This window comes from Pleurodeles waltl, chromosome 1_2 (assembly GCF_031143425.1).
Source record: "Pleurodeles waltl isolate 20211129_DDA chromosome 1_2, aPleWal1.hap1.20221129, whole genome shotgun sequence".
Taxonomy (NCBI): domain Eukaryota; kingdom Metazoa; phylum Chordata; class Amphibia; order Caudata; family Salamandridae; genus Pleurodeles; species Pleurodeles waltl.
The window spans coordinates 692,116,371-692,133,472 of NC_090437.1; the positions used below are offsets into that span (position 1 = coordinate 692,116,371).

The 17,102-nt window shown below is 45.3% G+C and overlaps 1 protein-coding gene across 3 annotated transcripts in view; it reads right to left on the minus strand.

Moving 5' to 3' along the window:
* Window positions 1–17,102, minus strand: part of LRBA (LPS responsive beige-like anchor protein) — a 1,864,610-nt gene that overhangs the window by 1,479,019 nt on the left and 368,489 nt on the right. For 2 of the 3 annotated variants that reach the window (XM_069242642.1, XM_069242640.1), the window contains exon 24: window positions 13,250–13,431. In XM_069242642.1, coding sequence (XP_069098743.1) covers window positions 13,250–13,431 — 182 coding nt within the window. The remainder of the gene's footprint in view (window positions 1–13,249; window positions 13,432–17,102) is intronic. The other variant, XM_069242641.1, reaches the window with a different exon arrangement.

The following is a 17,102-nucleotide window of genomic DNA, read 5'->3' on the forward strand; positions in this document are numbered from 1 at the left end:
TTTTTTTTTGGAAGCGCTGCACCATGGGGTGACTTCAGTGGGTACTACCGTACCAGGTGCTGATACCATAGCACTGGAAACTTGATTTTTTAAACATTTTATCGAGTCCATTTTGAACCCACCCACATGGCTCTGGGGATCAGGGTGTGCACACCATGCCCACTTATGTGGCCTTTTCTAAATTTTTCCAAGATTCTGGAACACAGTCCCCAAGTCCTGTAATGGCAGGCACAATATTTACTTCAGTGCTGCGGCCAGCCAATCAGATCACTCAGTACTACTTACACTGGTACCTCAGTATCAAAGTGACTGACAAGAGGTAAAAAAAAAAACTCCCTCAACCAATCAAAATGGCCTTTTTGTAAAACAATTATTTTGGTACTGCGGGAGTCCTGTAGAACTCCCAGGGGTCCAACCATCTAGTTAAACATAATTTTTTCTGAGGGTTACTTCCTTCATGCTCAACTTGACCCCTTCTTTAAAAACTAACTTTAAAAAAATGGTTGAATTGTTTAACATCTAATTACAGCAAGCTTTCTGAGTAAAGTTTTATTTTGCCACATTTTGTGTAATTCCGTTCAGCTGAAGTATTTTTTTCTGCAATGGAGTGTAAAGATATCCATGGAAATTAACACAGGTAATCACATTTTTGGCCCCACCTCTTTTTCTTGCACTCCGTTAGTTGTATAGGCGCAAAATAGTCAAACACCACCACAGTTATTGACAAAAGAAAAAATGTCTTTCCTATGGAAACTCAAGACTTCTTTGGCTACCATCATTTATATATATATATATATATATATATATATATATACATACACACACACACACACACACACACACACACACACACACACACACACACACACACGGTGACCTTGATTTTTCTACATTGCTACCTATGCATCATTTTTTTGGAATTGCCCACTTGGGCTTGACTGTCTGTCCAATTGGACTGATTTTAATTCAGGGGATATTTTTCATACTTGTTTTCCTTCTTTTCACATACATATTAGTTATGAGAGAGGGGTTTGACCATTTTGGCCAGTAATATTTTATACTAGTTCGATGTAAATCTATTTATAGTGTAATTTGCAAATTTGATACTTCACATTCATATGGAGATGACAATCTTTGGCATATTTTCATAGATCCTGGTACTTCCCCTCGCAGATCCACTAGCGTTAAGTAGATGCGTGAGAGATCAAGTTCTATTTAGATGCTATTGTGGCTTACTATTTTTATGGAATCGTGTGCCTATATCCCCATTTTTGTGACGCTAGAAAACATATTGGACACAGGTTGTAAAACATATATGTGAAAAACTGATACTCTACAGACAGCTGTAACATTACTTCAGTTTGGGACAATGTGATTTTGGATATGTTTGGACTTACTTTGTCATATTCACTTCACAACTTGAGTGAGATTGAGTATATTAATTTGCTGGAGTTGCTCCGCCGGCTCACGCTCCACCCCCCTTGGGTAGCGGGCATTGTCTCTTTGGATTTATATTATGGGACCCTGACTGGCCGATATTTTTACATTTTGGTGAAAAGCACGAGCTTTGTGGATACTTGCCAGACTCTACCCACTTTTTGGTGTAACACTGCTGTGCCTCGATTCTACACAGGGCAGCCCGTTCAGCGTACATCATTTCCAGTCCATAAAGGAGTACTGTGCCACAGATACCTGTCGGACTTTACAGCTCATCCTTTGAGGTGAGCAAGGTGGTGGGGGGGAACCCCTGGCGGGTTGGAGAACACATATGGGCGGTCCCCCATTGGGAGCCTCCAACTGGCGTCTCTGACCTCAATTAGGTGAGGACGTATGAGACATATGAAAGATATATGTGCTGGCGCATAGTTATACGGCACTCATTACAATCAGGGGGACCTGTTCATTGCAGGTCAGGTCGGTTTGGGTGGCTGAAGAGAATGGAAGAACTTATGGGAGGAGACATTCTGGTCCTATGCTCTGTTTTTCACTAAGCATAGTACCAGAAGGATGGACGAAAAGGATAATATCAGAAGGGCAGCAGCACAAGCCCTTTTTCCTAAGATTTGCTCCGGGGGAGCGGGTCAGTCCAGAAATACGAATGCTGAACAAGCGATATGAGAGAAGCTAAAACAAAACTTGAAACATTGAGTAGAGCTGAAAATTCTAAATGGTGGGAAGCTACGTCACTTCAAAATTATGTAGATAGCGGAATGGTCCCAAGAGGTCTTCGCATCCATATTGTTCCATCTTATGAAATGCAGAATCCTCAAATGTTGGAAGAATAGGCTGGAAACCTAGCTCTGAGTTCGAAATGAATGTTGGAGATCATGATTAAATATGCATGGTTAGATAGAGAGAGACTACTCAAAGAAATAGTAATTATTAAGAAGGAACCTGAGGCAAGACCTGAACCGGACATCATTGAAAATTTTAAAACTGAGATGGTGAATCAATTAACTAAACATGAGGAGGACATCCAACAGAGGAAACAGTTTAAACTTCAAAAAGATTGTGATGATTATGCGAGAGGCAGAACGCTAACCTACAATCGCAAATATGATGAGGAGATTAGCAAGTTGTCCAGTAACACAATGGAGAAAACTGATAAGGGGATGCCTCTAGCAGATATAGACAACAATACTGGTAATGACACCTGGAGAAACTCAGATAATGCCACCTCAGGCAGTGAATATAGTCAAAATTCCACCACTTTTTTTAGATCAATACAGACTGCTGAGGAGAAATCAACTGGTTTCATGAGACTCTACAACCCCAAAGAACAGAGACAGGGGGTCAACTACACGGAGCAGAAGAAGAGGTCGAGGAGTAATAAACAGAGGAGACAGAGGATTTGACCGAGAAAATAGAGACATTGGAGGAAACTTGTAGGGGCAAATGGGAAAAGCCAACAGAAGCCCCTTAGAAGAAGAGTAATGGATCCAGAAATGGTAAATAAGACTATCATTAATCTTTCGCATAGAGAACTTACGAACAGAGAAACAATCCTGTGCCTTCGATTGTCCTTTTGTCCACTCTGCAAGTTCAACTATGTGGACTTGAGAATTGACCTTTTCAAATATATTAGCAAATTAAAATTGTGTAAATGGTATCAGTTGAAGAACACCTCAAGAGACTAATCGAATACAGTAGACAACGATCCAATATCAGACAGTTTGATGGTGAGGGATATTGACTTACTTATTACACTACATGAATTACAAACTGAAACTGAAGGTATTAACACTTTGAAGGCACTAGTGAGCTTTTGGACCACTTAGGGATCACACACAATGAGGTTTTCCCAAGAAGGTTCAAACCTCCTCCTACCTATTGCCCGAATATGCCACATGAGAACACTGATACATTTCATGAAGTTGTTGATAAATATGCTTGAAACCTATTGACAACTGTACTTACCTGCAACAAAGACCTTCTGGTTCTAGAAATAAATTAACAAAATATATTTCTGCTGTATAAAACAATTAGCCTGGAATTAGTCATTCATTAGTATTATCTACTTTAGCTTCTGTGCACACCTCATTTTGGTATAGTATATACAGAGCACATATATATATTAAAAACTGCTTTGGCAGCGGTTACTACAGGACTCAGACATCGACCCCGTTGAAATGCATTGTAGTGAATGGCAGGTTTTGAGGCCACAAAAAGGAGAACGTATAAAGTGTGATAACAGATTTTAGTTACAATGTAAACCATTTGTTGGTGGTCCCATGCTAATTTTGGAATTGTAGTCTGTTCTAAGGTGATCTGACCCTATGAAAAAGCATTCTGCTGGTATTTCATGAATCAGGTTTGAGAGGAAACTATTTCCTCATGATTTTCCCCTAGAGGTTATGGAAGGTGCTCCAGAAGTTCAAATGAGAGCATATTTTCTGTAAATTCACACAATCTCTCAGCCATATGAGAATGAAATCTAACATTCTCTGAAAAATATGTACTTCCAACAGATTTCCTTGTGTTCTACTGCAGCCTCCCAAAGTGTTCTAAACTACAATTAGAGTGCCAACAGTCTTACTTACGACAAAAGTGTAACACACTGGAAGCCACCTTCATTGAATCAAACTGGTAAAACTTAAAACATTCAATTTAGAAAGGAACAAAATGAAATTATGGTTAGTGCTGTAGAAGGAAACATTAGGACATGTTTTCAGTGAATTCTCAAAATCTTTTCCTCTTCTATTTCATTAAAACATTCTGACATGCAGACTGATATATGCGCTTTCAACACCAGTAGCAGACTGCCAGTTAACTCACTGGTGATCAGCAGCTTTACTACAGTGTTCTAATGTGCAACTAGAGTGCTAACATTGTGAGTTTAAGTCAAAAGTGTGGCACAGCTGAAGGAATCAAAGTGAAAAACTGAAACCATTTCCTAGTGAGGAAACTGCAGTAAATGTCCAGGAGGGATAGTTGCAGCCTAACGGACCAGAAGGCAGGAGGGAGGAGGCAGGGGCACGACAACGGAGCAGACAAGGCAGAAGGGAGCGGGGGTAGGGGCCTGCACATGGAAAACGGAGGGAAAGGGGGCAGAAGAAGCAAACTGACCATGGAGAGCAGGCAAGATGGGCACTGGAAGCACAACACACTACAGAGGGTAATAGTGAGACTATAATGGCATACACAAAGACAAGGGAGGATTGGTGGGAGGGGGTATGGGGCAGCAAGCTGACTGCAAGGGGCAGGTGGGAGCACAGAAGACCATGCATTGCAAGCGGGAGGGTTAGTGGCAGCATAGCGGCCAAGGTGGACAAGACAGAGAGGGCATGCACAAAGCACCATGGAGGACTGAAAAGTGAGGTCAGAGTTGGACACAGACAAGAGAAGGCAAGGGAAGGGGCTTCACAAGAGACCATGCAGGGCAGGCAGGAGGAGCAGTTGCAGCACAACAGAGCATGGAGGGCAGAAGGGTGTGGCAGCAAAATAGACCATGGGGGGTGGGTGGGGTGGGGGACAGGAGAGAGGAGCTGGGGCATGGAACTCGAACAGGCAGGGTGGAGGTGGCACGGACAGTCAGCAGCCATCCGACCATGTTGGGCAGGTGGGAGGAGCAGTAGCACCTCAACAGAAGACTCACAGGAGGGGCAGTGGCATGTTCATGGAACATGGTGGGCAAAAAGGAGGGAACAAAGGCAAGCACACAGACATAAGAGGAAAGGAGGGTAGGGGCAGAAGGCTTAGTACAAAAGATAAGCTGGAGGCCAATGAGGGGGCATAGAATTTGACAACAGAGGGCAGGAACATAAAGCTAAATGGAGGCCAGTGGCAGCACATCGGACCATGCAGGGCAGGAAGGAGGGAGCTGGTGCATGGACTCAGGCAACAGAGGGTGGGGAGGAGGTGGAAGGGACAGTAAGTTAACTGTTCAGGGCAGGTGAGAATGGCAGAACAGCCACACAGGGATGTAATGAAGCAAGCAGGGGTATGACGTGGAAAGGGGGAGGGCAGCAACAGCAAGCTTGGGTGGGGACAGTACAATGACAGGCCAGGCCCTGCGTCCAACCCTCTGCCCTGCCCCCATGTACGTCCCAAGTATATGGTACCTAGGTGCACAGGGTATTGGGGCACCAGGGGTTCCCCAGTGGCCGCAGCATGTTTTGTGGAACCCATGGGAGCCTATGAAAAATGTCTGCATGTCTACCATTGCAGCCTGCGTGAAATGGAGCATGCATCCTTTCACTACAGGTCACTGTACCAGGTCACTTAAGTCACCCCTATGGCAAGCCCTTCTAGCCCAGAGGGCAGGGTGCAGGTATCTGTGTGTGAGGACCCCCTACATGAGCAGAGGTGCCCCTACGAATACAGGGTAGAAGGTTGGGAGGGTAATAGACTGGGACACGTGAAAAGGAGTTATCTCCTTAGGAAGGAAACCAGCGCTGGTTTTCACCACCAACTTGTCTTGGAAGTTGGTAGTCATTGGGGATGGCAGCTCAGAGTCTGTAACTTGCTGACTCATCTAGCAGACGAGATGACAACCGAAAACACGGTCTTAAGAGTCAACATGCAAAGCGTAGAACTGTGTAGAGGCTCAAATGGAGTCCCCATCAAGAACCTGTGAACCAAATTCATGTCCATTAGGGACTACAAATGGAATGAGAGGAAAATGATTAGTCAGGACGTTAAGAAAATGCAAGACAACAGGAAACTTAAACAGGGATGGCTGAACCGGCAGACAAAGGAAAGACTAAATAGCCCTTCACCTCACATTGTCAATGGCACACCCTTTTAGAGCTTAGCCCAAACTGGGGCACTTGGGATAGTTTGGCCTGCAAGGAATCCAACACCATTGTCCGTACAAAAATCAGCAAAGTACCCCACCTGCTGAAATAAGCTGACTTAGTGGAAGGGTGATGCGCAGACAATATAATGTCTATCACCTCCGGTGGCAGCAGAAAGGGGCTTAAATATCCTTGCTCCATTTGCAAGCATGTAGGTGGAGGCCTCTGAGATTGAAATACAGAACCAGTCCCCCCGACTGGGAGGGCAAGTCCAGCCTGAAGTTCAGGCAGAGCAGAAGATATGTGGAGAAGTGCAGGAGGTCTGCATTCAACACCTGTTTCGGCCACTTCTGAGCTATAAGAATGACCTGGGCCTGGTCTTGGCAAATTTTCCTCAGAACCAGAGGAAACAAGTTTATGGGAAGAGAAACGCATAATGCAGCTGAAAGTTTCACCTCAACTGAAACACATCCTCCAAGGCTCCCCTCGATGGACACTGGAGGGTGCAGATTTGCTGCCACTGAGCATTTTCCAAAGAGGCGAATAAGTCTACCTGAGGAGTGCCCCTCTGGGCGAAGATGTCCCAACTACCTCCGGTAGAAGACTCTACTCGTGATCGGCAAGTTAACGCCAGCTCTGGATGTTGTCTCTGATGTTCATAGACCCCACTAGGTAATTGGCGGTGATCCAGATCCCTTGGTGCTGTCCCCAAGACTACAGTATCTCGTCTCCACACACAGGAAGTGAGACCCTACTCATTTGCTTGTTGACATACCACATCGCAGTCTTATTGTCTATTCAGAGCTAGACGGACCCGCGCACCACACAATGGACAGAAGAAAGGCCTTAAGTGCCAGCCGAATTGCTCACAATTCTAGCAGGTTGATATGAAGAACCTGTTCCTCCAGACACAAGAAGCCCCCTCATCTCAAGATCCTCCAGGTGAGCGCCCCAGGTGAGCGTGTATGACTAGAAGACTGCAGGAAACCATGAGGTGAGATTTGGGCTTGTTGAAGGAAAAGCCCAGGTCAAACAAAAGAAGCTGTTGACCGCAGGTGGCGCAATATCTACTCTGGCAAGTTGGCTTTGATGGGCCAGTCGTCTAGGTATGGGAAAATTGCCACACCCAAACTTCTGAGATGAGCTGCAAACACTGCCATCATCTTGGTGAAGACTCAAGGTGCAGATGTCAATCCAAAGGTTAGTATCACTGTAAAGAAATGCCTCTTTTTGTATGGTCACCCCCCAAGCTCCTGGGCTGATGCTGTTGATGTTTCGACTCAGAGTGCACAGAGGCCTGCTAACCAGACCTCAGAGCCTGTGGTCTCATCCTTAAACAGGTATGCTGATTTGGCTCATACCTAACTGGCTAAGTTAACTTACCTTTACGTCCCTAGTGACTAGTACCAAGTATACCCTGGCATGTAATTTAGGTCACCCCGAGTGACTGCAACACAGCACTGGTTGTGCCTCCCTGGGAATGACATGAGTAACACATGACTCCCAGCCTGGAAGAGTAGTTTATACTACTAGCCCGACTTTGCAATTTAAAGAAATGGCAGAGCCAGACTTCCCCTGGTATGTAATTGTGCAAGTCATCCATATGACAGGCCTATCAACTCCTACGGCAGGTTGCAACATATCTCATGGGCAGACAATGTATTTTACATGTTCTGATAGTAAAAACGTGAAACTGTCATTTTTACAGTGGAAAGGATTGGTTGCTCAATTGGCGAGTACAGAGTTAAACACTGACGCCCTCAGCTGTGCCAACTATGGAACGGTGCAACCAAAATGGGTCTCCTAAGGTATCCAACAACTTATTACATTAAGCCCCACCTGATTCACAAGTCCAAATTAATGTAACAAGTTGACATGTGCAACTTTACCAAAGTTGTCACCTTGTTGCCGTTAGCCCCCTCATGCCCATACTGGTTGCACACCAGATCCTGTTGCCAAAGCAGCTTTCTGCCCTCCTGGGGAGACATGCTAATGACTACCAGGAAAGGATACAAAAGGGTCCTGCTCAAGGAGATGTCACCTCCCTCCATAAGGAAACCACACAGGTGTTGGCCGAAAAGGCGGCTTCAAAGCAGAAGCCGCCTTTGAAGGGAAAATGGGTAACACTTGAGAAAGGGGCTGCTCCATTGTTCAGACAGGCTTGTACTAAGGACAGGTGAGGGGAAACCAGTTGCCAAACCGATTTTCCAGGGGCATGTAGCCCCCTTAGGAGTCACACCTCTGGGATGGGCTAGGGAGCTCCACCTCCTGGAAGAGGGGTCCTGCCATTATGGGAGTGGGCATAAATGGCATTTTTGGGATGCCCAGATCCTCTAGTTCACAGGAAGTGCTCATCAGGTGGGAGGGAACCTGGTAGATCATTGGCTACCAAATGACTCCTACCCTCAGGGCATTTTCTGAGCATAAGTAGGGCACACCCCTAGCATCCCGATGAGATGTCGATTGGATTGAAGAAGAAAAAAGAAAAAAAAAAAGAGGGAGGTCTACCCTGCTGCACCGTGGAACCGACAAGGAGAGGCTGCACCTTTGTAAACTGCACCTGCTAGCTAGCAAAGGAGAGGGTCTGTGTTTGCTGGGCCCTGCACAAGATGAAGTTGTCTCCAATGCCCAGCCAAGAGACTCAAAGGGTCAGCTGACAGGACTCTTGTTCACAGGACACAACAGCTGAAGAAGTCTGCTGGGAGAAGTTGGCAGCCAAAAAGTCCTCAACCCACCCCAACCGCACAGTACAAAGGACCAAGACCTGATGGACAAAGTTGCACCGAGTTTATTGATCCTGGACGTGTTGTCTGAGTGCAGCTGGGACCAACAGATGACAAGTTGTCAACTGAGGAAGGATCAGCCTGACCATGATACTGGGCGACTGTTAGTCCAGTGGCGACTGGACTTCTGCCAGCAGCAAGAGGACTTCGACTCTGTGACCAGGATTACCTCACCATCTTCGAAGACCGAGGAGTAGATGCAACAGGACCCTCATTAAACACCTTGCATTCAGAGCATCCTTTGAGCATCTTCACCATCCTTCATTGCTTGCATCAGCACTACTTCCAAAGAAAAGCCTTGCAAAGGATAAAAGTGCCTCGAACCGACTGAAGACTGCTTCACCTGCTGACATAACTATTTTTCAGGACCTTGCTGTTCCCCCGACTAGCTCCTTAATGGAGTTGGTCACCTGAAGTGGCTCCAAGTGACCGCATTAGAACTAGCCCAAACTTTTGTCAATTTTGTTGAATTTGCCAATGCGTGTTTGCAGTTGAGTGAAATGCTTTGATGTACTATATTCTGTGAATTCTATATCTCTGGAACCCTCCGGTGGATCTTTTTCGCGGAGGTGTCTAAAAATACATAAAAATACAGTCTATTTTGATAAATTGGTGTGGGGTTTCTTTGGTGTCTTATCGATTTCTTCTTCTATTGTTCTGATGCTGTTGAAATGTTTTACACATTGTTCCTTGTGTAGGTCTTGTTGCTCACAGCTACAGCTACCCAGGGTTGAGCTTAAGATTTGACAAACAAAACCAAGGGGTCCCAAATAAGTTGTTAAGCATATTACAAGGCGAGGTTGCATAGTCACACCATACTATACACTCCATTTCCTCACAGCTGCAAAAACTGGTAGTGTGCAGAACCCACCATAAAATGCAAGTACTTCCAATTGGACCCCAGAATAGGGATATGGAAGTAAGCATTCTGGAGAATCAGTGCCACCATAAAGTTTCCAAGCTCCACTGCCAGTAGGGCCTGAGCTAGGGTCAGCATCTTAAACTTTACCTTTTTGAGGAAGAAATTAAGGCTCTAGATATCTAGAACTGGGCAAAGCCCATACTCCTTTTTGGGTACCAGGAAGTAACATGCGTAGCAACCTTGTCCTATTTCCCTGTCTAGGACCAATTCCACTGCTACTTTCAGAGGGAGAGCTGCCACTTCATACTGCAGAATGGTCAAATGGGCGGGAGGTGAGGAAGTGGTACAGAAGATTGAATCTGAAGGAAGGGAAGGGTGTAGCCCATATCTATAATCTGAAGGACCCTCTGTTCCAAAGTAATGGCCTTCCAGGCTGGAAGGAAATGGGACACCCGCCCCTTATGCTCTGTTAGGTTTGGAGTGACAGACTAGGCTGCTTTCCTTGAGGTCCAGGGGAGGAAGAGAAGGAGGATTGCAAGATGGACCCACAGCCTCATCCTCTGGAAAAACACCTCCATTGGTGAATGTGGGGGTGAGGTTGTTGCTGTGGTGGTTGGTACTACCTGGCACAGAAGGAATCTCTCTCAAAGTCATCAAATGTCCGGAACCAAGCAAATAAACAAATTGAGACAGAGTAGCCCATGGCCTGGGAAAAGGCATCAGCACTGTCAAGACCCGGACTTAATAATGTGGCAGGAGGTATGCTGTTCTTTGAAAATGACATCCTGAAAATGGTCTTTCATGTCTGGAATATGTGCCAGCATCTTTTGAGCAATGTCCCACAAAGCTTGGTTATATCTGGCCAGAAGACAACTGGTGTTTCATAACCTCAAGGCAATACCGCTGGCCGGAAAGACTTTCTTGCCCCAAGCCTATAGTCATTTGGAACTCCCGGTCAGATGGTACTGTGGGAAAACCTCTACCCAGCTGCGTACTGGAGCAGGACGCCTGTATCCCTGGGCTCTCTGGTGATGAATGCGTTGAAAGGAATAATGGGCTACTGGTGCTGCTCTGTAGTGTTGAGCAACAAGCTTTTTTGACTGCAGGTGTAGATGAAGGCTTCTCCCAAGCCATTAGGACAGGGGCAGGTAGCACCACATTAAAGGGCAGCGAAGGCTCAGATGTGGCCGACAAGGGCAAAAGAACGTTTGTGAGGACAATAGTTTTAGTACCAACAGATGGCAGCTGTAAATCCAAGGCCTCCACAGTTTTCAACAAGAATTTATGAAGGAACATCATCTCAGGTGTGGGTGGTCCAGCAGGAAACTCCATGGCCAATTCAGAGGATGGAACCAAGCCACTAACTGATAGTACAACCTTGAAAATCCTGAAGGGGATACTGCTCTTGGTCTTTATAGATGAGACCTTTCACAGGGTCCAAATACATACCAAAAATGTTATGAAGGCATGCTTGATAAGCCGCCTCTTCCAGTATCCTCTGTGCCTCTCTACGGGAGTTAAGTCTGGGTTCGTAGTCTGTCTATAGAGCCGGTGACACTGTATCCCTAGCCAGTGGTGGTGGCCATAGTTGCAGCGCTGAGAACCAGAGTGTGGGGTCAAAGCAGGGAAGAGGTGCCAGATTCGAAAGTGTGGCGCTGAACAGCACTGGCTGAAATGGCATTAACACTGGGAGCTGTGCTGGAGCTGTCCTGGAGCCGCCGAGCCTGAGGGTGTGCCGTATGGCATTGATGCCTTTGCAAAAATGTTATACATGGCATTGAAGAATGCAGCTGGATACAAGCCTAGTGGCGGGAATTTGGGTAACTGCAGCATCGAAGGCACGGGTGTGGAAGCCAGCGCCAAAAATTCTGGACAGTGTGGAGGTCTGTCCGGAGTCAGTCCTAGTAAAGGAGCAGGGCTACAAGGATGATCCTCCATCGGGATTTCAACCAACTATGGTTCTGAAGATGAATGAACGTCTAGGAGACTTACATTTAGATTTTTTGGATTTCTTCTGGTATATCCTCCGCTTGGTCGACAACTTAGATGGAGAACGTTTCTGGTGTCGAGAACGTTTCCGGTGTCGATGCTTGTCCCTGGCCCAAGCCGTATAGAGCTTGGCCTCCTGCTCATTGATGGACTTGGGCTTCATACTGAAGCAGGAAGAGGAAGATTTGGTTTCATGGTCAGAGCCCCAGACAACACAAACCGATCAAATGGTAGTCTGTGATGGACATCTGTTCCTCACAATACCTAGAGGATTTATAACCCGATTTCTTAGGTTGAGACATTGGTGATACTTTTAATAATTTTGTATGAGGAATGCTCTTCAGAGATTAAAGCTCTGGATCCATGTCGAAAGTGCGGGAAAACAGGACTGAGCGGGAGAGCACACTTTATGGACTCAGTAACTTCACGTAACGTCACTTCTGGTGCTGACTGAGTCTAGTGGCCTTCTAGTGGGGGCTTTGAAGTTTTATGGATGCAGTCTGATGCCTGGAGATTGTTCTACAGGTGAGTAATCTGCAGGAAGAAGTATCCATCAGAAATGCCTGATAGTGTAGGGTGTGGCTTTAGGTTGGTACTACAGCCAGGTTGCAGGGATGCACATGGTGTCCATGATGGATGGTGTGCAGAAATTCTTTCATGTGCTTTGTAATGTGAAAGCTCTGAGAAGAAAAAGAGACTAGCCGGACCTGCTTTGCCAGTTCTAAGCAAGATTAACACAGGGAAAAGATGGGTGGAAGCAGGGTTAGGGGGCAAAAACAAGTCTTAATAAAAAGGAAATCAGCGGTTGGGTGAATGTCTAGCCTTAGGCTTTTCACCACCTGAAGGGAGGTGTCTTGAGTGGGTTGGAAGAAAAAACTGAGGAATTTAACTACAGAGAGCCATTTAGCTTAATAATAGTGACTGACAAGGCAGAAGGGTAGGAATGGGGGATAAACCTTGAGAAAAGGGTCTAGGATTAGCCATGGTATGAGTTGGACCTTAATGGCTGACTTTGGCCATCTGACCTGATGGGTGGGATGAGAGAAGGGGAGAAAAGGGGCTAGAAAGAGGGACAACTGACAGACTGACAGGAGCTAGGGGAAGGGTGCAAATCATTTCCTCAACCAGCCACTTATACTAATAAGACAGGGTAAGTACAAAACCTGATCACTAAAATTAACACTACATTACTTAATTTTTGCAGGGGAATGGAGCAGTAACAAGCAACATTATACTCAATTACAAAGTTTAGGCAACATTGTCCTGCTGAATTAAACATACCATCTGTGTTTCTAGTTTTGCAAGCACACAATTGAAAACTCTGTATCAGACTGAATACAAAGCCAGAAAAGATTTGGAGGTCAAGTAAAGAGACACACCTGCGCCACATCTGTATATCAGTTTCTATTGAGAATAGGAGATCTGTAAGCAGACGCTGATGCATTGGTGACCATTTAAATTCAGGAATACGAAACATGGTTGCTCTGGAATCCCTTCTCTGTCCACTTGGTGCTGAAGTAGTGGATTGGTCTTGCCCTGATGGCTCCTGTAGTTTTGTCTGCTGAACAAAATAGCACAGATGAAGTTTAACACTAACATGACAGTGGAATATAATTCAAGATCTGCTTACCACCTGGACAACATAAAGCAAGGACATGCCTCAGCTCTTAATAACTCATATTTGTAATCATTAATATAAAAGACGGTTGGCTATTTACTACACCTCAACATGTTCACTTACCTTAGACAAGGGTGAAAAGGGATGTAGGATTCTCATCACCATTAATAATGGGCTTCTGGTCTTAAAGTAGTGTACAACAGAAACAATATAATAGAGTGTTTAATACCATGTAAGTGTTTTGCGCTGTTGGCAGTTTCTCTAGATTGCAGAAAGGCCTTTTTGTTCTAGCACTGGTATAAGTATGAGGTAGGCCTCTTTGCTGGGGCAGGTGTGTCAGATCTTTGTCAGTGTTGAGTAGAAGCTGTTTTGAAATTGCCTTGGTCACCACATACCTATGAGAGGTGTATGTCAACATTGGCTCACCTTGAAAATTATATTTCCTTTTCAGAATGTCACAATCCATTTATCCAATCAGTTTGGAATGGGCACTCCTGTTCACAAGTCTAACTGAATGGAAATATGGCCCATTTTTAATGTCTTTCTATTCCATATTTCCCAATATAGATTCTGATACAGAATCCAAATGCAATGCTAGGCCCTCCATTATGTCTAGGAGTGTAGTATGGATGGGCTTTGTCAGCAATTAATGGATTGGTTTGTGGGTTGGGTATTGAATTCTCTTCCATGGGCTTTAGACAACATCTCTGCAGTATCCGCAACTCACTGCATGCATTGTAACCACAGAAAAAGCATGTGACAAGTGGACCAGTTGTTAAAATCTTAACTGAAGTCTAAGCTTACCACATTTTACCATGGGTCAGGTCAGAGAGATATTGTGGTAATTACTGTGATAAAAGTGAAGTATTTGATACTGTATCCCAAGTCTTCCACTGAGGTGCAGTGGAGAAAATGCTGTAAAGATGGAATGATCCTTTGTGGTGCTTCCGGAATTGATGAATTCTCTGTGGTGCTTATTTCTACTATGTTTAGCTGGTCCAACCTGCAACTGTTTATCTAGGTAATTTAGAGTGTTTTTATCGGTTTCTTTAACAAACACGTTTTAATTATATGATCCAAGCAAATATTCCTTCCTAATGCAAAGGATGTGTAGTTATGCTTCATAACTGTATGCATCTTCATCATTTAGATACAGGTTTCATGGTGCTAATGTATAGTCAACTTGAATTTCTTATTAATCTTTGCCCACCCAAACTCTATTGTATATCCACAGTGCTAAATTAAGGTTGGACGACTGTAAGTGGTGGTAGTTTAGTCAACGGTTATGAAAGAAAAGAGCTGTGTTCAAATGTGTACATTGTGTCCAATAACCTAACAATGTTGATCTACATGTAAATGTAACCAAATGGTGCTGGTCAAAGGTGTGGCCCTGCTTTGATACATCTTCATATTATAAAAACTAAAAGGGTTGTGGGCAAAAGTGTTACTGCTTCAAGAGTTTACTGATAATCTTCATTAGCGAGTTTGTGTCTCCCCCATCACAGTTCTGGTGGCCTTCACTTCCATCACCTTGTCAATTAAGGGCAGCTGACCACCTGGTTATAGCATTGGTAACTCCTTATCCATCCAACGGAAAATCACCAACTAAATCTTTCAAACATTAACATGGTGCAATGGCTCAATGGCTAATGCTAGACAGCAACAAGGAAAACCTGTGAACTAAAACCCTCTGTTCCAACCAAATAAACAGCCTTGATTAGTCACTGAGTTAATATTAATGCGTCAAAGTATTTAGGCCCTCATTATGACCTTGACGGTCTTCTATGAAGACCGCCGAAGTCCCGCCAGACCGAAGACCGCCATATTATGACTGCTGGCGACCCTCGGCCATAATTTGGGCGAAGAGCCACCAGCAGCCATACTGGTGGTCGGTGGTGCAGTGGAGTTTGCTCCTCCGCCACTGCCACGTCATCAGAACACCGCCCACCTAATTACGTTGCAGTATTCGGTGTGGCGGAGCTCTGGTGACGGGGTGCTGGCGGTGGAGCAGGCCCCATGGAAACCGTTCCCTCCTGGACCACCGAAACAGGTAAGTTGATCGTCCGACAGGGGAGGAGGGTGGGGGGTGTTGTGTGCGTGAATGGGGGTGTGACTGTGAATGTATAGAGGGGGTGTGTGAGTGCGTGTATGAATGCGGGTGTGTTTTGGGGGATGTATTGTGTATGTGCATGTGTGCACGTGTATGTGTGTGAGTGGTGTGTGCGTACGTGAGTGGAGGTATGTATGAGGCGGCCCATGGAGTTCTGGGGGCGGGGGAGGCGGCCCTATCAGCTTTGGTGGGTGGTAGGGGGGCTGTGGCTTTTGGGGGAGGACTCTGGGGAGGGGGCTGGGGGAGACCCCCATCAGTGCCAGGGAAGGAATTCCCTGGCACTGATAGTGCCTACCGCCATGGTTTTCGTGGCAGTAAAGACGCCACGAAAACTGTGGCGGTATGCGGGGTCATTATCCCACAGGCAGACTAGTGACGGTCGCCGGGCTGGAGACCGTTGTCTCCAGCCTGGCTGTCGTTACCGCCGTGGCGGATGGTGTGGTACATTGGCTGTTTGGCATGAGCCAAACCGCCAATGTCATAATTTGGCAGTAATTACCGCCAGCCTTTTGGCAGTGCTACCGCCAAGTTCACACCGTCTGCCAGGGTTGTAATGAGGTCCTTAGTCTTTAAATCAGTAAGTCATAATACTATTAGTGGACATAGAGGGGCAGGCGATACAGAGGGCGCAATAACCCAGCAAGTCAACTTAATCGCAACTGCACAGACAAATCTGGAAATCGGGGATCTACTACATAAATGTTTCAACCAACTCCTTCCTTTATCCATTAAGTAGATACGTTCTAACTGTAGTTCTCCAGTATTGGTATCTTTGATAGATTCACATGCTTAGGTCATTTCCCGTCATTGAAGTGGGAGTCCCACGGTAACCTGGAAAGCAGAACAGTACAATATGCATAGAAGTCAATGTTAGAGACTTTCACTTTTACAGATTATTAGTATCATTAAAATTACCCAAAAGCCATCCAATCAGGTGACAGCACCCTTTTAAAATGCTCACCATAGAGGCTCCAGTTCTTCAGATTTTCCTGCACAAGGGTGAGGTAGAAACAAAGAGCAATAAGGGGAGCTTCTACAGAGAGGAGGGTGGCTCACATGTGTATCTATAAAAGATACAAATATTGGAGAACCACATGTACAATTAGCTTATTTTCTTCTCCAGTATTGGATCTTTCATAGATTCACATACTTGAATCCGAATAGTCAGAAGTTTGCATATTATCAATAACAGTATTACCAAAAGGAAGCGGAAGGTAGGAAAGCAGGAATTAGAATTTGACTCACCTTATTGGAATAGATGGAGTAAAATGGCTTACCGCACTGAAGCATTAGTCTTGTCAGCCACGTCCAGACAGTAATGCTGGGTGAAGGTGTGTCTGCTAGACCATGTTGCCGCTGGGCAAATCTGTGAAAACGGTACACCAGCAAACAGTGCTGTGGATGTAGATACGGCTCTTGTAGAATGGGCCTTGACTCTGTGCATGAAGAGCTTTCCTGCTTTAACATGACAAAATTGGATGGCGGCTGAAATCCATCTTGCGAT